We start from the raw sequence: 23231 nt of genomic DNA on the forward strand, positions 1-23231 counted from the left end.
AGCAAAGCGTTGTTCAGCCATGAAATATAAGTTTGATTTGTATGCTATTGGGACAGTGGCATCTTCATTGAATGTTACATAGGTGAACCCGATGGCACCAACAATTACTCTGATGACCAAATTTGTTTTATTGTTCTGTGTGTTTAAGTGTTTTGCCTCCAGCATGTCTTGTTGTAAAGCTCTGAGAATGCGTGTATGTTCCACTGTCCAGAATTTACTTGTGAAATCTGTACGAGTCCGATCGTACAGTGGTTTTACGCGCCATGCATAATCTAGAATATAAATTCTGCCAAAATTTAAAAAGCCCAATAATGATTGCAGCTTTTATATTGTGTTTGGTGGTTGTAATTGCGCACACTTTTCTAAGAAGTGCGGTGCTAGGCTCTCTCCTTCATCTGATAACTCGTATCCAAAAGCAGGACACAGAGGAAGGCAATTTTTGTTTTCTTGAAATTGAATTTGTAGCCAAATTCTGCAAAACCAACCACTATACTGTCCATCCTTGTTAGGTATTGGACCAGGTCATCGTCCGTCAAGTAAATATCATCGACATAGGACAATGCCTCAGAGCCAGTGCCGTGCAATATAGAAGTTAAACATGCTGAAGACAACCCAGGACTGTTCTTATACCCTAATGGGAGTTGTGAAAATTTCCTTTGCGAGCCTAATGCGCTGAAGGCTGTCAAATTCATGCTTTTAGAAACTATATTTTGGCAGAAGAACTCATTAGAAATATCCATGATAATTTTGTACTTTTTGCGCACTAAATTATTGTTAGATGGTATGAGCATTATGTATTGCAAATGTGTATGCATGACTGTTTAAATGTCTGTAATCTAAGACTGCTGTATGAATGGTCTGGCTTTGGTACAGGGAATAAAGGGTTATTGATAGGAGACACATAGGGTTCTGTCACACGATGGTACTCAAGTTGTGTGAGTATTTCTCTCACAGTCAATTTAACTTCATGTGTAATTGTATATTGTGGTTGTGGTAATGGAGTAGATCTTGCCTGTATTATGTGGTAGGGGAATCCCTATCCCAAACTACATAGTTGCAATGCAGCGCGGAGGTTGTGCCAAAGCCTAATCTACAGCGTAGGCTTCTCCTAATTCTCAAGTAACGAGAGGTGAGAAAGAAAGCATAAACTTCCTCCCCAAACAGAAGATCGGGGTCAAATTCTGGTGGCCAATCATTTTCTGCCAGTAGGATATCATAGCACGGTGTCAATTTTTTGCAGAATATTAGTTTAATTGTGCGCTCTGTCGTCTTTGAGTTGCGATTTCAATTCGTAAATTCTGTCAGGGGAGAGGCATGCGTGTCTGCACTTTCGACTTCTAAATAGTCGTTAGTTGCTGTCACACCCAGAAGCTCTTGATTCCGGCGAACTATTGTGACCTCTGCCGTGCTGTCTAGAAGAGTCATTGCCCACATTCTATTCTTTATTAAAGCCCTCAACATACGTGGCATTTTGGCCAAAATAGCTGCCACCTTTTTCCTTTTAAACAGTGCTATCTGTTGGGGAGGTTTCTCTTCCTTTTTTATGTAAGTTTCAGCCCAGCGTTGTGAATCGATTCTTGGTTTCACGTACTCATTTCATTGTTCCGAACACCCACGTTTCTCACTTCGTTTGTCCGGTGAGTCCTGGAAGGAATAAGATTGGCATGTATCAATATATTGGTATCTATCAGGAGTTTTCAAATTTTCTCTATTTCTAAGATTATAGTGATTTTTAGAGGTCTCCGCCCGCGGAGATTTCCCTCGTTGTTTAACATTGGCTTTATTTTGTTTTTGTTTATGCCAGAGTTTCTTCGAACCCTCAGCCGCTTGCATGGTAGAATCCTTATTGGTTTTACCGTGTAGTTGGGATTTACTAGGTCTTGCCCCCAGATTATCCCGGCTTTATTTTGTTTTTGTTAATGCCAGAGTTTCTTAGAACCCTCAGCCGCTTGCATGGTAGAATCCTTATTGGTTTTACCTTGTGGTTGGGATTTACTAGGTCTTGCCCCCAGACTATCCCGACCTGTACTACTAAAGGTCTCGGCAATCATCTTTGGCAGCTCACATCCATGATCCTGTCCCGGAACATCCCGGAGCCGCTAGTGTACTGCCAGAGTAACTGCTTCTCCTTTAAGGTTGCTTTAAATTATTGAGAACACTATGGCAAAATTGCCTTTGAATTGCATCTCCAAATCGAGAGCCGCGGCAGCCCCGTACTCATCTTGAATTTGTTTCAACACTTCTTGTAAATTTGCAAGTGTTGGTGTACTGTGTGCAGTAGTACAGAGAGCAACAAATACTACCCCCATGTTGTGCACTTGTCTACTGAGGGAGCCATTCCAAACGGCAAGCACATTGTGAGGATTCAGTGTTTATCTTGGGGTCCATTATGAGGACACACTGCTTCCAAAGTGCTGATTTTCTTTGCTACCCAAAATGGAAGTTTGTCACGTTTAGAGGGTACTTTACCCATTATTGAGTGCACTGTTGTGGGGTTGATCCCTGCTGTTGCCAAATGTGGTTCCGCTGGGGCAGTTTTTAACATCTGCATTACGAGGTGAATTAAGCGTTGATATTTATCTGCTAAATTAGTGTGTAAGTGGCGTATTTCTGCCACAGCCATCGTATCTATCTGTGAGTGTGGTCTAAATGTGGACAACTCTTGCTATGTTGGTCCGTCCTTTCTTAATGGATGTAGTCTAACGTTCTGTTGGACTTGTGGTATGGCACCATAAAGCCAATTCTGGTGTTCTTGATAAGAAACAGGTGTTTCTAAATATGCATATGGTCTGTATACTGCAGGTGCGTTTGCTGCATTGTAATGATGAAATGTATGTGTTTTCCGATTTTCTGCTGGAAAGGTGACCCACGAATAAAAAATGTCAGTTCTGTAAGCTGAAGGTACCTCAACCTCAAACTTTACTTCTTCCCCCTTCTCTGTGAAGTCATGTTGCAAAAAGTGCATTGTGAGGGGGAGTCTCATATCACCTGCAATTGCGACCCTTTTGTGGTCTGTCATTATAACAAATGTAATACCTTGTTCAGAGACAGAAACACTAAGTGGGGAGAATCCTTTTAAAAGGTTCAAGCTTGAAGAACCTGCAGCCAAAACTATGTACTTACCTGCTTCACTGTTGAGGATGTCCCTAATACCAAGGATGTCTCTGTATATATGGTAATTAGGGTGATGTCAATACACATAGTAAGACAGAGATACTTGGGAGATCCACAAAATCAGTGCCTAACCAATGTTGGTGGTGCCATGTCATGAGACTCTCACTAAAATAACGAGACTGCTGAGTTTTGGGTGCAGCACAACCGAGCATGGGGATTGAGTGCGATCCCAAACCGTGTGACTGCTGTCGGAAGTACCCTTTCGGCTACTTAGCCGTCCCTCACAGATACCATAGGTAAAAGTGATCTGTGGCATCCCATCGCATGACACTCCTAGACCTCTAGGGGAGAAAGTGTTGAAAACCCCGTTCTCTCGGTTATACAAGTCCCATACACGTAATGACGAGCAGAAGCATATCTTGTTTGAACAGTATTTATTGAACCAAATGCATCCTACGTAAGAAGGCATGAATTGTGGTTATAAGGATGTTGAAACCAGACACTATTACAATGGTGACCAAGAAAGTGAAACAAACAGTCGCATCATGTTTGTCACAGTAGTATTACCAATATTCCTCAACACACTACCTACTAGAATTCCTACATGAGAACAAGTAGCAGTGATAGTCCTAATCACAGCCCATCTAGTCCCGGGAGTTTAGCACAAGCCCCATACCTGTGTTGTAGGTAACGGAGAGTTTGGTTAGTCTGCTGAAAGTCCTCCTCCCTGACAGAAGAGGAAGAGCGCCAAGTTTCTGCTGAAACTGCAAAGGCAATGGGCAGCATAAGATGGCGATCTGACTGGAATGTCCCTTCTAAGGATACTGAGGCAGCCTGATTTTTTTATAATAAACATTGTGTTATTCTAGGAACTACCCTGATGTGATAACGCATCCCTTTCTGTGTAAGGAAGACACTGTACTCTCTGAGCTGGCAAAATCTGGGAACCTATCATACGTAGCCTTGACGGTAGCACGGAATGAAATGTCGTGCAAAGCAATGAATAACAAAATTCTGCAAAGAAGGACAATAGATAAAAATAATAAAACATCACCACTAAAATGATGCCTCGTTAAAATAATAAAAGGAATAAAATAGTAAGTGACTTAGTGAAGGGTCACAAGCATCAGACCAAAGCTAAAATAGGCAAAAACAAGTGTGAATATAGTATAACGACAAACCTCATGACACCTCTCCCTTCCTTTTTGCCAGGTGTTTACCTGTTAATAGAAGTCGAGTAGACTGCACCACCTTAAGCAGAAATCACGAAGTCTGTCTTCATTGCACTGTAGCAGTGCTCTAGTCTGTCTCCCTACCCTAGCTCCCTCCCCAAGACTCTCAGAGGAGTCTGCTGTTGGATAGGGGATGCTTTAATGCCACGCTGTATTGGCTGCCCCCTATACTCGTGGTAAATGGATGCCAGGGGTTGCGTTCCTTTCATACTGCTCCCTTCCTGTCCTCCTCGTGCACTGGTGATCCTTGGGTCAGTGTGGGGTATGAATTTATTTTCCACTGGCACACTTGGTTCTTTGAGCTGGAATAAGGAGAAATGTTGATTTAACCATATGTGCTGCCAGCATTGCTTCCTGACCATGCTGCTTTACATTCATCTTGCAGCATAGATACGTATAATTTTGCTATAATGTTTTTAAATGTAATCAGTTGTGCTGCCTGCAGTATAGTTACCTATGTATGTTCTCTTTTTTTCCTTTACAGGATATTCTCATTCCTGGATGTCGTAACGCTCTGCCGCTGTGCCCAGGTGTCTCGGGTAAGGCACAGGACAGGTTGGGGACTACAGATGGCATTTCAGACTTTGTTTTTTGGGTGCGGTAAGGACGGAATGTGATTAAAACGTTGATCCTACCCAGCCCTGGGTATTCAGGAGCTTTGGCTGAGGTGTCTCCAAATCTCCACTAACTACTTGCAGATTTATTCATTAGATGCATTCTTTTGAGTCTAGTTTGTAATTGATGCTTTGGGTATTCCATGCCCCGGCACAAGATAGAACGAAGAACGTTATTTGCCAAAATGTGATTCTTGAAAAGTATAAATCAAGGGATCTCCCACTAATAGGCTTTGATCTCTGAAATGTTTGCACTTGAGCGGCTTTTTGATAATGACAAGAATGTAATGGATCAACTTGTTGGAATCTAGTGTGAATATTTGAAAGTGCATGATTAGTTATTGGAGAAACGTCTTAAAGTGATTAGGGCAGAAAAATTAATTCTGATCTGGGAGTACAGCGAGTGTATTGAAATGTCCTTTTTTGGTTTTCTCTGTAATGTACATATTGAGTGCAGGGTTGCACTGTAGCTTCTCGGGGAGTCCCTTTTTCTTCGGGTAATCGGGAAGGAAACTTTGCAGCCTCAAGTCCTTGACAAGGAGCAGCTTGTGTTCTCTTTGGAGCCTTCAGCCGGTAATCTGCGATGACCCCTTGAAGACTTGGAGTTTATGCTCAGTATGATGCTGAATATGGTGACTTCTAACAGAGGGGAAGCTTATGTTTGGTGTGATGATACCTTAACCTTCAGTGCATAATTAGAACCTATTACAAAATGAGAACCTGTCTTCATTATAATCCCTCTGTCCTGAAATGTACTATGTGCCCTTAGAGAGCCAAAGGTATTGTGCAGTAACATTGCCCTAACCTACAGGACGTGATGGCCTCTTAGAGGACTGCAGCGTGTGTTCTGTATGGCTGCTGGAGCTGGCTGTCCTGCTGTCTTGTCCCCTTTACCCTAAAAGATGTGCTTCGGACCCAGATAGTTTGTTCTCAGTCAGCGAATGTGGAGTACGGAAACTACCGGAGAATACATGAAGAAACCCTCTGGCAGCAGGAGGGACATTGGGGGTAGCTCTTTAGGGGTTCAGTGGAAGCTCAGCTGCCAGTGTCATTGTGGTGACCGGTTGTCCCCAGCTAATCTCCCCTTTCTCTTTTCTCTAAAGGCCTGGAACGTCCTTGCCCTCGATGGCAGCAACTGGCAGAGAATTGATTTGTTCGATTTCCAACGGGACATTGAGGTAGGAGCCCTAAAGTTTTTTCTTCATTGGGAAGTGAGGGCATGTTCAGTCTGCCACTCTCTAGCGTCTTTTGTCTATTTATGATACATTGTCACTCCCTATACTGGCCCTGATCTACATGTGTAATGAAAGCTTCTGCCAATGTGCACTGGTCTTTTCTGAGTGTGAAAATTAAGCTTGATTTGCTGCTGCTGTTTTGCATGTGGAGGGCTTCTGCCTGGCTGCTACCCTATTATAACTGTCCTCTGTGTCAGAAAAGGGCACTGCTTCATGTGTTGAGGACACAAACTAGGCTTACACTGCTGTTGCTGACTGTGTGTACCTTGCGCGTGTGTCGCAGCTGACTGTGTGTACCTTGCGCGGGTGTCGCAGCTGACTGTGTGTACCTTGCACGGGTGTCGCAGCTGACTGTGTGTACCTTGCACGGGTGTCGCAGCTGACTGTGGGTACCTTGCGCGTGTGTCGCAGCTGACTGTGTACCGTGCCCGTGTGTCGCAGCTGACTGTGTACCGTGCCCGTGTGTCGCAGCTGACTGTGTACCTTGCGCGTGTGTCGCAGCTGACTGTGTACCGTGCCCGTGTGTCGCAGCTGACTGTGTACCTTGCGCGTGTGTCGCAGCTGACTGTGTGTACCTTGCGCGTGTGTCGCAGCTGACTGTGTGTACCTTGCCCGTGTGTCGCAGCTGACTGTGTGTACCGTGCCCGTGTGTCGCAGCTGACTGTGTACCGTGCCCCGCAGCTGACTGTGTGTACCTTGCCCGTGTGTCGCAGCTGACTGTGTGTACCTTGCCCGTGTGTCGCAGCTGACTGTGTGTACCTTGCCCGTGTGTCGCAGCTGACTGTGTGTACCGTGCCCGTGTGTCGCAGCTGACTGTGTACCGTGCCCCGCAGCTGACTGTGTACCGTGCCCCGCAGCTGACTGTGTGTACCTTGCCCGTGTGTCGCAGCTGACTGTGTGTACCGTGCCCGTGTGTCGCAGCTGACTGTGTACCGTGCCCCGCAGCTGACTGTGTACCGTGCCCCGCAGCTGACTGTGTGTACCTTGCCCGTGTGTCGCAGCTGACTGTGTGTACCTTGCGCGTGTGTCGCAGCTGACTGTGTGTACCTTGCCCGTGTGTCGCAGCTGACTGTGTGTACCTTGCGCGTGTGTCGCAGCTGACTGTGTGTACCTTGCCCGTGTGTCGCAGCTGACTGTGTGTACCTTGCGCGTGTGTCGCAGCTGACTGTGTGTACCTTGCGCGTGTGTCGCACACTGACGCAGGCTGTGCTCTGGTCCGAAGTACAACTGTTGCTGGCCTGAACCCTTTCGGAGACCACAGCGCAGACTGGTGCTCAGCCACGGAGGTTGTTTGCTGCCGGTGTGTCATGGTCCATCCTAATGTGACTTTGTGAACTTGGGGAGGTACTTGTCTTTTTAATTACACAGCAGTATGAAATAGTGCACAGTTAATTTGCCAATAAAGGATGATAGACCTGATCAAGGCTCCCTTGTGGACACTACATCCATCCCGTCCGTGCTTTCTCCCACCAGCTGCCCCTAGCTATGATTGCCCCCAGCAAGCTTTGGAAGAAACACGAATAAGGCTCAGTTGCCGATCCCACCCGCCCCCCCAAACAAGTTAATTGTGCAACCTGTTCAGTGTTCACTCTTGTCTTTAGTACGAGCACTCGCCTCTGCATGTTTGTAGCAGCTCAGTCCTTCCACAGATGGCCTCAGCAGCGGTCGCGCAGCTTGTGTCCTCACTCGGCCCGGCCCTCCTGGGCTGTCTGATGGTGCTTGATGCTGCCGTGTGTCTGCCCTCCCCAGCTGTATCCTGCTTCTGGGCAGACGCGCACGCGCAGCAAGGCAAGTGGTGCCAGACCTGAACCAATACCATCACAGGCAGTTGTAGCCAGACGTGGATCGATACACATAGTAGTGTAGACGCAGCCCACCCCTAGCTGACGCACATGGCAGGCTGTTGCAGCCCTTACACAGGACACTGGTCAATACAGCCTACCGTAGGCCATCAAACAGCAGGCAGCTGTAGCGCTGATCCAGGCTGTTACACATACATGGCACGGAAGGAGCAGCCTGCCTCAAGCTGATGTGTGTAGTCGTTTGGGGTTCTCGGAAGGAACCACAGAGAGACCTGGAGACCCTCCTCAATCCTGGCTGCCCCCTCTGAGACCATCTGCTTTCTCTAGGTGTTGCTCAGACTAGAAACGTGTTGAGCTTCTCCTAGACAGTCAATCCTCCTGCAAGGCACTACAAATGCCTTCCCCCTGTCTGTAGGCAGGCTTTACACACTCGACGGACCGTCAGTATCATCCAACAGAAAGTGCAGACCTCAGTTCATGTCCCCTCAACTCTGGGAGGCTAGTTACCAGGCAGATACCAGCCCTGGTCACTCAACTTCCTTTGAGCACACTGCGAAGCATTCCTTTCCTTAGTCACAAAGACCTTGGAACTGAAATAAAGTGGTTTGTTTACGTCCCTCTTTTTTTTGTTGTTGTTGCATATTTACTAGATGGGGGGCTGTGGATCCACTGTCTGAACCTTCAGAACCGTTTTGGAATGGTTCTCTTTTAGGTGTCCTTCTCAGACTGCTTTGTGTAAAGTGATGCTCCTCATCACTGGAAACACTGCACCCACAGCATGGCACAACGAGGTGTGAGGTTTCTGCACCGGACTGTCATCAGTCTCTCTGAAGCATTAATCCGGGACAGGCAAAAGTAGGGGCCTGAGCTCGAAACTTCCTTACCTTTCCCTCCAGAAACTGCTCTCCCACCCCTTATCCTTAAAATCAACCTTAAGACGACGGTCCAGAAGAACTAACCAGCGGCCCCTTGTCCTCATGGAACAGTATCCCTGTTTCCACCCCTCTCACTTCTGTGTCTGGATCTCCACCGCCAGCCCCTGGAATGCAGACCGTACCCCCCTTTCACTCTCTGCAGTGGTGATCCTCATCCTGTGATGCTAAACCAAAGGCATCCAAAATGGATTCTACTGGCTTTATTACTCTGACTCATACACACACAGAGTCCTACTACCTTTTGTTCTGTGTGCATACTGTGTATGCACAGGCACACACAGTTGACATACACACAAGATGTCAGCCCAAGGTAACAGCAGAAATTCACATGGTAGGGGCCAGTAGGCCACGCTGTCAGTGGCACAGATTGAAGTGTCTGGAACTATGACATCACAAGTCATAGTATACTGCTACCATCACTTTCTGGGCTAATCCCTGGGCAGAGAGAGTAGTACTCTGTCTACCAGAATGGCACATTTTGTGCAGCCTTCCAGGTAACAGGAGAGGTTGTGGAACTCTCATACTTCTTTGCGCACAAGATACATGAGAGTGATGGCAGGGCCACAATAAGTCCGCTTACATGTGTAATCAGGCAGTCGGGGCAGGGATACATGTCTGTATTCCATCCAGGGGATAATCTTGTTCCAACACTGCCTGTGGAGTACATTGTCTGTGAATGTGATTAGATGGCACTGCTGCTTCATGTGCTGTACCTCTTCTGTGAGAAACCCGTTCTGTTGCATCTACATTTTTTCTGTGTCTTAGGAAAGACTGTGCTACATCTGTCTGGACTGTGCCTATTGTGAGTAAAGATAAGACTGGGATGGGAAAGGATGTGCATTGGGGAACGCTGCACTGCCGCTGTTGCACTGGTTCCATCTGTGAAGGCACTCCCTCACTGCTGCTTTGCGTAGTGTGTGCAAAGGGCACAGATGCTGCTCTTTCGGGGATCCTTGCACGGCCAGTGTTTGACCAGGGGATGCCCGGCTACTGTGCTGCTGCTTCGGTATCTAGGGAGAAGTGTGTGCTCTGAGTGTCTTCTGGTCGTGTAAGGTGAATGTGCACTGCCCTAAACTCTGCTTATGTGAGGAGGCCTACATTGCAGCCTGCCCTGGGCCTGCTACTATAGCAGATAACATGCTTCTTCCTCATCAATAAACGCTAGTTTTAATTTTCCAATGTTGTTAACTGGTACGAATCATCAGGTATTTATATTTTGCCCCTGCCGTGAGGTGGGGGGTGGGGAGCTCCTGAATCAGTAGACTGCCTGCTTGATCTTTGCCTTCTCCCCAAGGATGGTCGTGCTCTCCCAGAACTCAGGGCTCTTTGTATTTTACTGTGTTTTTTAATGAGCCTGAGGCAATACTCTGCTTCTAGGGTACTCACAAACATTTTCCTACTGGCCTAAAAGTTGTGTCTGTGATGTGACCGAGGGCTCCATCGATGCCAACAGGGTGGAGGTCAGGAGAGGGTATTCGAGGGAGCGGCGCCGGTGAGTGTAGGGGAAGCAAAGCGGATATATCTAGTGGCGGAGTTGCACAGTGTGAAACCAGAAAACATGGGCTTAATCCCAGCTCCCCCACTTCACCAAATTGTGTGATCCTAGGCAATTGTTTTAGTTCACGTTCTCTCCTTTTTCTTCATTATCACGTAAAAAAGGATGTCCGAACACATTACTTTAGGATGTGCATTTTACAAAACGTTCTCCCGTGTTTGATTCAGTAAACTATAAAATTGTTTATGTATATTAGGAACCGAGCCCAAAGAGTGCATAAGAACTGACTTGCATCTTATTTCATTATTGACGTTGTCAGGGTGGCGGGGTGGGGGAGAGGACGAGTGAATGTTTGTAAATTCACATTTTAAAACTATCACTTTTAAAAGCAATCATTAGCAAAGCCAATAGATCTCCCTGTACAAGAACAATTGGCAATGTGTTTTGCCATGTTGTACACCAGTGGTGCCTGTTCAGCATGGCTAAAATGTAGTGGTGTGGAGTGTCAGAATGAAGTGGGGGAGTAGAGTGGATTTGTTTGAATGTTGTAGAGTGGAGTAGAGTGTTGTATAGTTGAGTAGAGTTCAGTGGCACAGTGTTGATTGAAGTGGGGTGGGTTGAAATGGGGTGAGGTGGATGGGATTGGGGTGGATTTGAGTGGGGTGTATAAAATTAAATTGGGGTGGGTGGTTTGGATTGGAGTAATAGGGCTGGGGTAGATTGGGGTGGATTGAATTAGGGTGGGGTGGATTAGATTGAACTGGAGTGAGATGGATTGGTTTGGACTGGAGTGGGATGGCTTAGACTGGACTGGAGGTGGTGGATTGTATTGAGTGTGGTGGATTGGATTGTAGTGGGTTGCATGGATTGGATGGATTTGAGTGGGGGAAGACTTAACTGGGGTGGGGTGGATTGGATTGGGATATAGTGGGTGGATTAGAGTGGATTGGAGTGGGATGGGGTGTATTGAAATGTGGTGGGACTGCAGTGGGAAGGATTGGATTGGACTGGGGTGGGGTGGATTGCGTGGGGGTGGGGTGGATTGGAGTGTCTTGGATGGATTGGGGTGGATGAACTTGCATTGGATTGGGGTAGATTGGATTAGGGTAGGCTGGAAGGATTGGAGTGGGGTTGGCTGGATGTATTGGAGTGGGGTGGATTGGATTGGATTGGAGTGGGGTGGACTGAAATGGGTTGAGTGGATTGAAGTGGGGTGGAGTGGTTTGAAATGGTGAGGGGTGAATTGGGGTGGAGTGAAATGGATAGGTGAGGTGGGTAGAATGGTTTGGGTGGATTGGACTGGGGTGGATTTTCGTGAGGTGGATTGGTGTTGGGTGAATTGGACTGCAGTGGGGAGGACAGCAGTGGGTTGACTGCAGTGGGGTGGACTGTATTAGGTTGGATTGGAGTGAGGTGGATTGGATTATAGTGGATTGGATGGATTTGAGTGGGGCAGACTGAACTGGGGTGGGGTGGATTGGATTGGGATAGAGTGGGTGGACTAGACTAGAGTGGATTGGAGTGGGATGGGGTGGATTGAAATGTGGTGGGGCTGCAGTGGGAAGGATTGGACTGGGGTGGATTGGAGTGTCTTGGATGGATTGGGGTGGGGTGGATGAATTTGGGGTGGATTGGTTTGGGGTAGATTGGATTGGGGTATAGGCAGGAAGGATTGGAGTTGGGTTGGCTGGATGTATTGGATTGGAGTGGGTGGATTGGAGTGGGTGGATTGAAATGGGTTGGTGTTGAGTGGATTCAAGTGGGGTGGGTGGAGTGGTTTGAAATGGTGAGGGGTGAATTGGGGTGGAGTGAACTGGAGGGGGTGAGGTGGGTGGATTGGACTGGGATGGATTGGACTGGGGTGGATTTTATTGAGGTGAGGTGGATTGGCGTTGGGTGAATTGGACTGCAGTGGGGAGGACAGCAATGGGTTGACTGTATTAGGTTGGATTGGAGTGAGGTGGATTGGATTGGATTGACTGGATTGGATTGGATTGGATTGGATTGGATTGGATTGGATTGGGTGGGATGGGGGTAGGCCGGACTGGGGTGGGATGGATTGGATTGAATTGGAGTGCAGTGGACTGAACTGGGAGGGACTGGGGTGGGGTGGGGTGGGGTGGGTGGGGTGGAGTGGGGTGGGGTGGGGTGGAGTGGAGAGGTGGGCTGCAGAGGGGTGGTGTAGATTGGACTGGGGTGGGGTGGATTGGACTGGGGTGGGGTGTGTTGTATTGGGGTGGATTGCTTGGAGTTGGGGTGAATTGTAGATCAGTGGGGTGGATGGATTGGAGGGGGGTGGACTGAACTGTGGTGGGGTGGGGTGGATTGGAGTGGTGTGGTTTGGAGTAGGGTGGATTGGAGGTGGGGTAGGCTGGATGGATTGGAGTGCAGTCGACTGAACTGGGATGGGTTGCGGTGAGTTGGAGTGGAGTGGGGTGGAGTGGTGGGCTGCAATGGGATGGATTGGAGTGGGGTGGTGTAGATTGGGGTGGGGTGTGTTGGATTGGGGTGGATTGCATGGAGGTGGGGTGAATTGAATTGGAGTGCAGTGGGGTGGATGGATTGGTGTGGGATGGACCGAACTGGGGTAGGTGGATTGTAGTGAGGTGGATTGGAGTAGATTTGATTGGAGTAGAGTAGCGTAGAGTGGATTGGAGTGGGGTAGGCTTATTTGATTGGAGTGGGGTGGACCGAACCGGGCTATGTGGATTGTAGTGAGGTGGATTGGAGTGGAGTAGGCTGGATGGATTGGATTGGTTTGGAGTGCAGTGGACTGAACTGGATTGGGGTGGAGTGTGTAGATTGGAGTGAGATGGATTGGAATGGGGTGGGGTAGATTGGATTAAAGTGGGGTGAAATAGGGTGGGGTGGAGTGGATTGAAATGGGGTGGGGCGGATTGAAATGGGGTGGGGTAGATTTGAAATTGGGTTGGGGTTATTTGGGGTAGGGTGGAGTGGATTGAAATGGGGTAGGTTGAATTGGGGTGGGGTGGACTGAAATTGGGTAGGGTGAATTGGGGTGGGGTAAACTGGAGGTAGTGAGGTTGGGTGGATAGGGTAATGGTGGATTGGAGTGAGTTGGGGTGGAGTGGATTGGAGTAGGGTGGATTGAAATGTGGTTAGATTAGATTGGGGTGTAGTGGGAAGGATTGGGGTGGGCTCCGGTGGATGGATTGTATTGGAGTGGGGTGGACTGGACCAAACCGGGGTGAATTTGAGTGAGGTGGATAGGAGTGAAGTGGCATGGATTGGCTTGGAGTGGGGTAGGCTGGATGGAATTGAGTGTGGTGGACTGAACTGGGGTGGAGTGGATTGGGGTGGAGTTTGATGGATTAGGGTAGATTGGATTGAAATGGGGTGGGGTGAATTGGGGTGGAGTGAAATGGGATGTGGTGGAGTGCATTGAAATGGGGTGGGGTGATGTGGGGTGGATTGTACTGGGATGGATTGGACAAGGAAGGTTCGAACTAGGGTGTATTGTATTGAGTTGAGGTAGATTGGATTGGGGTGGGGTGAATTGAACTGCAGTGGGGAGGACTGGGGTGGATTGGATTGACGGGTTGATTGGATTTAGTCAGGTGGACTAGAGTGTGGTTGTGTGGGTTGGATTGAGTGTAGTGGATTGGATTGGCGCGGATTGAGTTTGGGTTGATAGGATTGGAGTTGATAGGACTGGATTGGGCTGGGATGGATTGGGTTGGGATGGATAGGATTGGGTTGGGGTAGATAGGATTGGGTTGGGGTGGATAGGATTGGGCAGGGTGGATACGATTGAGTTGGGGTGAATAGGGTTGAATTAAGATGGATTGAGTTACGGTGGATTGGATTGGAGTGGGGTCGATTGGATTGGCATGGGGTAAATTGGGGTGGGGTGGGTGAATTAATGTGGACTGCATTGAACTGGAGTGGATTAACGTGGATTGTATTGGAGTAGGGTGGGTTGCATTAAAGTGAGGTGGATTGGATTGGAGTGAGGTGAATTGGGTTGTGGTGGACTTGATTGGAGTGGGGTAGATGGCAGGGGGTTGGATGGGTGGGGAGGATTGGATTGTGGTGGATTGGATTGGATTGGAGTGGATTGGATTGGATTGGATTGGAGTGGGGTAGATTGGACTGGCCTGTATTGGGGTGGATTGGATTGGTGTGAGGTGGACTGGATTGTACCGAGCGGGTTGGAGTAGGGTGAATTGTAATGGAGTGGGTTGGATTGGTATGAGGTTGACTGAATTGGAGTGGGGCAGATTGTTTTGGAATGGAGTGGGGCAGATTGAAATGGATTGGAGTGGGACAGGTTGTGTTGGATTGTTGTGTGGTGGATTGGAGTTGGACAGCTGGAGTGGGGCAGATTGTTTTGGATTGGAGTGGGGCAGATTGTTTTGGATTGGAGTGGGGCAGATTGTTTTGGATTGGAGTGGGGCAGATTGTTTTGGATTGGAGTGGGGCAGATTGTTTTGGATTGGAGTGGGGCAGATTGGAGTGAGGCAGATTGTTTTGGATTGAAATGGGGCAGAATGGAGTGTGGTGGGACAGATTGTTTTGGATTGAAGTGGGCAGATTGGAGTGGGGTGGACTGAGGGGGACAGATTGTTTTTGTTTTCATTTGGAGCAGATTGGAGTGAGGTGGATTGGGGTGTGGCAGCTTGTTTTGGATTGGAATGCAGTAGATTGGAGTGCGGCAGATTGTTTTGGGGTGGGGTATATTAGATTGGGGATGGGTTGGGGGGATTGGCGTGGGGTGGGTTAAAGTGGATTGGATTGCTGTGGGGTGGGGCGGATTGGAGTGAGGGGATTGGGGTGTACTTCACGTCTTTGTTAAAGCATCATTTCAAGGATTACACATAATAAGCAATGTTGCTTTGCTATATTTCAAACAAATTAATTTAATTAAAAAGAACACGAGTAGAAAGTGACAAAAGATGACTTGGCAAAATAAAAGAAAGTTAGCTATAAAAAAATCAAACTTAGCAGTTTTGCTTGTCCTGCTGGCCACGTTTGCAGGGCACTAGAAGTTAAAAAGAACAAAATTGTATCTCACTCACGCTGGAAGCAGTGACTGCTTTGATTAAGTTGAATCAATCAGTGCTTGATTCCTGTTCCACACAGAGGTACGGAAATGATGCCAGGCGTGCCTTGACAAATTATGAGGCTGTAAAGAAGAGTGCCATGCAAACGGACAAATGCTGAGTGACAGGTGGGCTCCAAGCCCTTTACTGTAGACAGCAAACAAGACGCAAGATCGACCCTAAAAATACTTCTCAATGTAGTGATATGTGATGCACTAAGGTGTAACGGTTTTGCATCTTAATGAAATACTCTGCATTTTGAGGCGATCTTATATTTTACACTATTTGCTGCAAGATGTCTTTAAAAATAAAGGTGTTTCTAATGTTAAGCGGTCCAGGGTAACCTTGTTTCTTTCTTTCCTTCAATTAACTTTTAAAGAAAAGATTGCCTGTTTATTTAATTTCCTTCTCAGTGTTAATGTTGAGGGGGGGGGAAGCAATGCGTCCGTGGGCCGTACTTTGAGATTCATTGCTCTGCTTTCTGTGTAAAAGTGGAAGTGCCCCGAAAATCACGGGTTATCTTACTGTACTCAAGCGCCATCTGGTGTATAGTACGTAAAATGCAGGCTCTCCATTGGTAAACAGCTCCCATTACCTGACTACAGATCGTGTTGATTGTCTGATTAATACACTCCTCTCCGTCAAATATCCGAAGCGTAGTGACGTAACGCTCCCCCCCTCCCACGCAATAGAGACTAGTCCCCCATATAGCAAAGATTTTCATTGGACATGGGTTTACTGGGCCTTAACTGAAGGGTCGGGCCCGGCCCACCAGGCTTGAGGGGGAAGGGGACCCTCTCCGCGCAGAGGCTGCAGTCCCGCGTTACTCCCCTAAAAGTGGCGCTGTCTGAAAAATTACGCGTTAAGAGTATTTAATTCGATAGTTTCTATATAGTTTTACTTCTTGTTAACTAAATAATTGCGGTGAACCAGCCGATTCACATTGTCATCGAGCTGAAAAGCACAGATTTGGCTCGCAAGGTGCCCACGTTCGTGTTTGAAACAACTGGTGAGTGTACATCGTTGACACCAGACAATTGCTAAATTCCATGCTTAATATGTATGTTTGGCGCTAATTAATTAGCGCTAACCACCTACGTTGCAGCCTGCTAACCTATGAAAGTAAAACATTAGTCATTGGGAAGGAGATTTGGCCCAGTGGCTAGAACGATCACCGTTGAACATGGTGTCGGGTCGCAATAAACACGATGACACAATTTAATGTGGGGTAAGTGTGGCCTCTTTATTCTTAGCTCTCGGGGCCGCAGAGAATGACCTCTTTCCACTCTCATTATTTAAAACGTTTACTTCGTCACCCAGGGTCTGCTCATCGATCCCGGTTACACCAGGGGTGGGCTACAAACCCCCACGAGATACGGGCGAGATGGACCAGCCCTGGGTAAGACGTCAACACTACACATGGGAAAACCGCAGCTGACTGCGGCCCAGCGAGCAGCCCGTGATTCTGCGCAAATTGCTTAATATCCTTCTGCTTAAAAAAGGGAAAAATGTGTACCATAGTCTAGTTCTGTTTTAGAGAGCTCCAATACCCTTGACAAGGTTCCCATTATGAAACTGCAAAAAAAAAAAAGTCTTACGAAAAAATAAATTGCGAACTAATTAACCTAGTGATGCCATTGCATCATTGCAAGATCTGACACAAACATGTCGTACCATCCTTTTAATTCGTAGTTGGGGTACAAATCGCAGTGCGATCTAATAGTCATGAAGATGTGGTTTACATGTTTTTTGCCACGTTCACTACCCATGGGCGATGGAAGTTGGGGTTGCTGTAGTACTTCCTGCACTCCTAAGTAACCACGCAGAAGATCAGAAGGCGAATAAGTGATAGGCCTTTAAATTTTGGTCTTGTCTAGTCCCATTTTCTGTGTGTTTAAAGATGGAACTCAAAGGTCCGTCAAAGGCTTCTGACAAACGGCTGCTTATTTTTTCAAAAGGGAAATTGGTGTGTACTTTTCCTACACTGGCTAGAACGAAGGATTGTAGCAGACTTAGTGGGTACATGGAGTGTGAAAGGAAAGGCTGTAGGTGGTCAAATAGTTTGTAACACACAACCTGTAAACAAAGCGTACACGTTTCAAAATACATCAGCAAAAAGCAAAAGACAAATGAGTCACATTTCTTTTTTTTTTCCTAAGTCTGAAGTGCGAAGGAAACAATGATTTTTATTTTTTTAGGATCAAAGCAAATCAAGAGGCACTCTACTTGTATTTTTTTTAAACATTCTTTTTATTGAGGTTTTGTGCAAAAGGAAAAGAAAATGGTGAGTGTCTGACAGAATACAGTTACATATGTCTGGCACATGAGTAGTGCACGTTTCCTAAGAAAATAGGTAGTACGTCACTTGTGACACTCGGGTAAATCACACTTATCCATACAGACAGGGTGCCAAAAGTAATGTAAATAAATATAGATCTTAAACATTAACAATAACAGTTGTATAAACAGGGTCAGTCGGGGTTCAGGAATACCACAGTGGGATCAGGAAATACTATGGATTGGCACGGTATAGCGAGGAGGAGATAGGGGCGCGTGAGGTGTACCTAGGCATTGACAGGATAGAGTGTAACTCAAGGGCATAGCTAAGGAGCAGAGCAGCCCAATAGGACAATGTTAACTAGAGGCATGAGAACCCTGTAGGGTCATTGATTAAGAGGGGACTCGGAGGAGGTCATGTGGCCAGTTGGGTTATGTAGGGGGGTGTCTCAGGAGAGGACGGTCTGTTGTTATTGGGTGGCAAAAGTAAAAAGAACTGATGATGGATGGAATGCGAATCAAATCAACCATTCACCCCCCAGTCACAGATATGGGTTTAATGCATCAATTTGTTTCATTTTACCATGCCATTCCAGTTTGGACCCAGCCATATGCAAAAAAAAGTCTTGTCCCTGCTCCCCATGGGAACAGTCCTGTCCGAGCTGTCAGGTTAGGTCAGGACCTCCCTTGACCAGAAGAAAGCATCCAGTGACCGGTTTCGGGATATCACCCCTCATCAGCCAGGCTAGCTTGATTCTGGTGGCATAGCAAGCACAGCACCTACGTCTGGGCATACTCTTCCCACTTAGTGTGACAAATGCAAAAAGAACAGTTGATGGACAGAATGCAGAACAAATCAAACATTCACCCCGCTCACAGATCTGGATTGAATCCATCATTTTTTTGCTTACCATGCCATTCCTTTTGCATTTGTGATTGGGTGGAGCAGTAAGGTGACCACATTCCGTAAGCATAGAGTCCCATGCTGGAGATGTGGGGCTCTGGCGAATCCATCAATCTTCCTCATAGCAAAGGGCAGCACCCTCTGCCACTTCCACATTGCCCTGTGCCATGCCTCTAATGCGGGTGCTTCGGGGGGGTCTTCCATTGTAAAGTGGGTATGCGTTTAGTCAGACGCATGGCCAGGCTGGGGAAGTGAGTGCGGACAACTTGGTGCTTCTAGCGTTTACAAATGCCAGGTTTCAGTCCCCCCAAGAGTTGGTCAGTGAGTTCAGTGCCCTCACATAGGGTAGTGTGGACCCCATGCCAAAAGGCAGACAGTGCAGGGCGCGTCCACAACAAGTGGTGGAGATCAGCATCGCCTGAGCAACAGCAAGGGCAGGCCACGTTTGCCGTAGGAAAAAAACCTGTTTGGTTGCAATAGGGTTATTTATGCACGGTGGAGGATGTGGAATTGTATGTTCTTGAAGCGTGCGTTTCTAGTGCCCTAGCTCATTCCTTGTCATGAAAAGCCCTTCCCACCTCATCTTCCCATACGGCGTGGAGAGGAGAGAGTGATATGCCAGTATGATTGCAGAGCCCCTTGTAAAGCCACTTGATGAGACAGCACCCATTTTCTCACAGTGAGTTAGGTGTAGAGCACAGAGTCACAAGTACCCTACAACCGGAAACAGGTGTGGTGAAGTCGGTGACAAGTGAGGAACTGACCTGGAGGTGAAGCGAAATCTGTCTCGAGCTGGAGGAACAGAAGAAGATGACCATCTGAGAGCAGGTCCCCAACCATTGTAATCGAGCAGTTATGCCTGCGCTGCAGGGCGCAGATGGAGTAATGACCCGGGAAACTTGGGAGGCATACCAGGGGGAAGCTCAGAGTGTATGGGGGATATGCTTCTTGAGAGAGGCGGGTCAACGAAGGCATCCAAGAGCTACATTCGCTTGCGAGGAGCAAGGCGGTTCGGGTGTGGACCCTGGAAGGAGGAGACGTCTAATGGAGGCAAGGGGAAGAGGTGGAGAATGACGACGTGTTTCCCCAGATTACGGCTGGCAAGCCACCTGGCTTTCCACTGCAGTTGGGCAGCCAGAAAATATAGTTCAAAGGAGGGGGCTGTAGTAAGCTGGGTTTTGATTATAGTACCCCCCATTTGCTTTGTATGGTGTCAGTATGTCTTGGACTGTAGTGCACTGGGATCCTGTTAACCAGGGCGCCAGTGCTCTTTCCTCAATTTGGTTGCTTGGTTACTTTTTACACACACAATTGGCACAGTGGGGCATCCATGTAAGTCCCTAGTAAATGGTACTTGGGTACCCAGGGGATTGGCACACCAGGGTACTCACATGGGCTGCATCATGTATTGTGCCACCTGTAGGAGCCCATGCAAACTGTCTGCAGGCCTGCCATTGCAGCCTGCATAAAATGGTGCAGGCACCCTTTCACCACCAATCCTGGTCACTGCACTGAGACACTATGTCGCCCCTCTGGTAGGCCCTCCAGCCCAAGGGCATGGTGCATGTCCCTAAGTGTGAGGGTACTGCTGCAAGAGCAAGGTACCCTTACAGACCCCCAGGCCATTTCCTGGACTCTGTAAGTGCGGGGAAGCCACCTTAAGGTATGTAGTGGACACTGGTCAACATGAGTGGTCCAACTATATATAATGGCTTTTTCCAAAACTAGGCATGTTTCGTATCAGACATGTTGGAATCGTGCAACTACATTTATTCCTGTGCTAGTTGCATGATAGTGTGTATTCTGGGGGTTCCTTAGAGGATCCTCCAGTTCTGCCTGTGCAGCCGTATGGGGTCTAGCTGTCGGTCCATGCTGCTGCCGGTCCCAGATACTGTTCTGCCCTCCCGCTGGTGAGCCTGGCTCAGGCTGAAGAGGCAGAACAAAGGATTTCCTGAGAGGAAGAGATGTGACCACCTCCCCATGTATAAGGTGTCTAAGGCCTTCGTAGTGTGGCATCTGAGTCCCACCAAACTACTTTGAAGGGCACATTTGGTGCCCTCCTTGCATAATCCAGTTTATAACAGTTCATGTACCCTAGGTTCCAGCTCTGGGCAAAACTGCACAAAGGGCAGAGGAGTGACCACCCCTGTATCCAGCTCCTCCCATATGGAGGTGCACAGAGGTCTGCCAGGTGACCATTTGATTCTGCCATCTTGGAAATAGGATGGGCAGAGGCCCCTGGGAGCATCTGGCTGGTTAGGCCGGGTAGATGACGTCTCTGACCCCCTCTGATAGGTGGGTCACTTTAGAAAGTACCAATCCCCTTTTAAGGTTACTTAAGGGCTCCCTCGTGGGTGGGTCCTCAGATTCGTCGTGTAAGACTCAACAAGGAACTCTCTGCAAGGTATCTTCTGCTCCTGGCCCCAGAACTGCTGCTTGTCTTCTTTGGAACCGAAACACGTCTGCTCCTGGTGGGAATGCTGCCATTGCAACATTGTTTCTCCAGATCCTGCAAGAATTCTGCAACATCCAAAGTTGTGCATCCCCCATGGTCACAAGGAATCTGTTATCATCTAGAAACACAAAGGAATATCCCTTTGAGTGAAAGAGTCACTCCCCTGAAACCGCTGGCACCTTAAGACAGCGGCGACCGGCTGGTGGAGCCTGCTGTTACACGAACATCGAAAGGTTCTGCTTCACAGGTAATGAGCCTGTGGGTTCCTCTGGGTCCTTCTTGTCTTGTGACCAACTTGGGAGTCTGTGGGCCCCTGCTTCTACCACTGGACTGGAACCCCTGTGCACTGTGACTGGTTCACTTGCCAAGGCTTGTTGACTCTTCCTCCAGAGATCTTCAGGTGCCAAGAAGCCCCGGCCTCCAGCACTCTGCAACTCGAAGATCAGCCCCTGTCCTGCAACTCCTGTGAAGTGGGACTTCTGTTTTGTTGTGCTGGTGAGGCCTCCTTGTGACTCCCTGTGCCCATCGTCTCTGGGTCACTCGTGGGGGCTCCATCGACTGCTGCTGGCCTTCCTGCGTGCTGAGGGCCAGCTGTGACACACCCTCCAATTTAGAGTCCCCTAAACCTTGCTGGTCCCCAAAACTCTGCAAATACTTCTTCAGCTCCTGCTTGCACCTGGCAGGGCTGCTTGTTGACCTGGCTGGTCACTGACCCTCCTGGAATCCGGCGACTATCAGGAGACAACTCGTAGGCGACTCTTGGGATCTTCTGCAGCTCCTGAACCTTGCGGCTGGACTTCTTCTTCTACAGACTTGCAGGAACTTCATCTTTAGGAGGGTGGGCATTGCCAGCTGCACACCTGGGCACCACCAAGGGTGCTGGACTCTGACCTCTTCCTTTGCAGGTCCTCCGCATCTGGAATCAGTCCCTGGGTTCCACCAGCCTGGTCCACAGGTTGTGACCGCAGCTGCATAATCTGTGGCTTTCAGAGAGAGAGAGAGTCCCTTTTCCCCTCTGCATCCAGATTTCCTGGTGTAGGTACTCCGTCCTCTGGGTATCCTTGGGCAGGGGAACACTCTCCAACCTTCCTCTTGTCTGTTGGTTTCCTCGAGGTCCACTTGGTAGGGTCCTGAATCCCACAAGCTCCAACCACTACTCTCTGTGGTAGTCTATGGGACGACTTGCACCTGTTCGCTGGGGACACTTACCGTACTTACTGGTGTTTTCCTCTACCCACAGCCCCTAGCTAACTACCACACTTACCTTGGTTGGGTTCACTATTTCACATTCCACTTTTTTTAGTACATGGTTTGCCTCCCCACACCCCTTCCACTATGACCCTGTATATCTTTATGCTATTTCTATTGGTTAGTTTGTTTATATATTGTGTGTAGCTATCTCCATGGAGGCGAGATATACCAATGCTAGTCTAGTAGTAGTGCTGTAATAAAGAATCCTTTTTTTTTTTGCAACACTTGTGTTTTTTTCTTGTGAGTGACTTACTGTCTGACCACTGTGGTATTGCAAGTGCTTTACATTCCTCCTGGATGAGCTTTAGCTGCTCGACTCAGCTACCCCTAGAGAGCATTTGCTATCTTGACACCTATTCACTAACATTAAGGGTTGCCTGGCTCAGTATAGGGTGGCACACCATAGGTGTACATCATAAATTGAGCCAGCCTCCTACAGGGGTACCCAGTTAACCCTCCCCTGTCAGAAGCTACAGTTTCTGTAGTGCGACTCAGCGGTGCCCTCCGCCCCAGATAAGTTAGATAAGTAAGTAATGTAATTCCTTAAACAATCGAGGAGTAATTACCGGGAGGTTGGTAAAGAAATAGCAGCATTGCCATCTTTGAGAGTGTGATTTGACCCATGGTGGCCAGGGGTAGTTTGACCCAGAAGGAAATCCGGGATTTGAGCGAAGACAGCACAAGGGGTGCACGTTCCCCTCATAGAGGTCTGCTGGCAAATGGTATAAATGGACATCGAAGTAGCATAGTGTGGAAGCGAGCAGGGGAGGGAGATGCCGTCCATGCTCAGTTCGGTGTGGGTGAGGGCATTGTGTAGTAGGTAGACTGATGATTTACCCCAGTTTACCTGAAGG

General features: G+C 48.0%; 1 protein-coding gene across 3 annotated transcripts in view; it reads left to right on the plus strand.

Annotated features, from left to right (window-relative positions):
* The window catches only part of FBXL20 (F-box and leucine rich repeat protein 20), a 391966-nt gene that overhangs the window by 162288 nt on the left and 206447 nt on the right, over positions 1-23231 (plus strand). For all 3 annotated transcript variants that reach the window (XM_069237456.1, XM_069237458.1, XM_069237457.1), the window contains exons 3-4: positions 4831-4885; positions 6064-6138. In XM_069237456.1, coding sequence (XP_069093557.1) covers positions 4831-4885; positions 6064-6138 — 130 coding nt within the window. The remainder of the gene's footprint in view (positions 1-4830; positions 4886-6063; positions 6139-23231) is intronic.

This window comes from Pleurodeles waltl, chromosome 6, assembly GCF_031143425.1.
Source record: "Pleurodeles waltl isolate 20211129_DDA chromosome 6, aPleWal1.hap1.20221129, whole genome shotgun sequence".
In the NCBI taxonomy this organism is placed as follows: Eukaryota; Metazoa; Chordata; class Amphibia; order Caudata; family Salamandridae; genus Pleurodeles; species Pleurodeles waltl.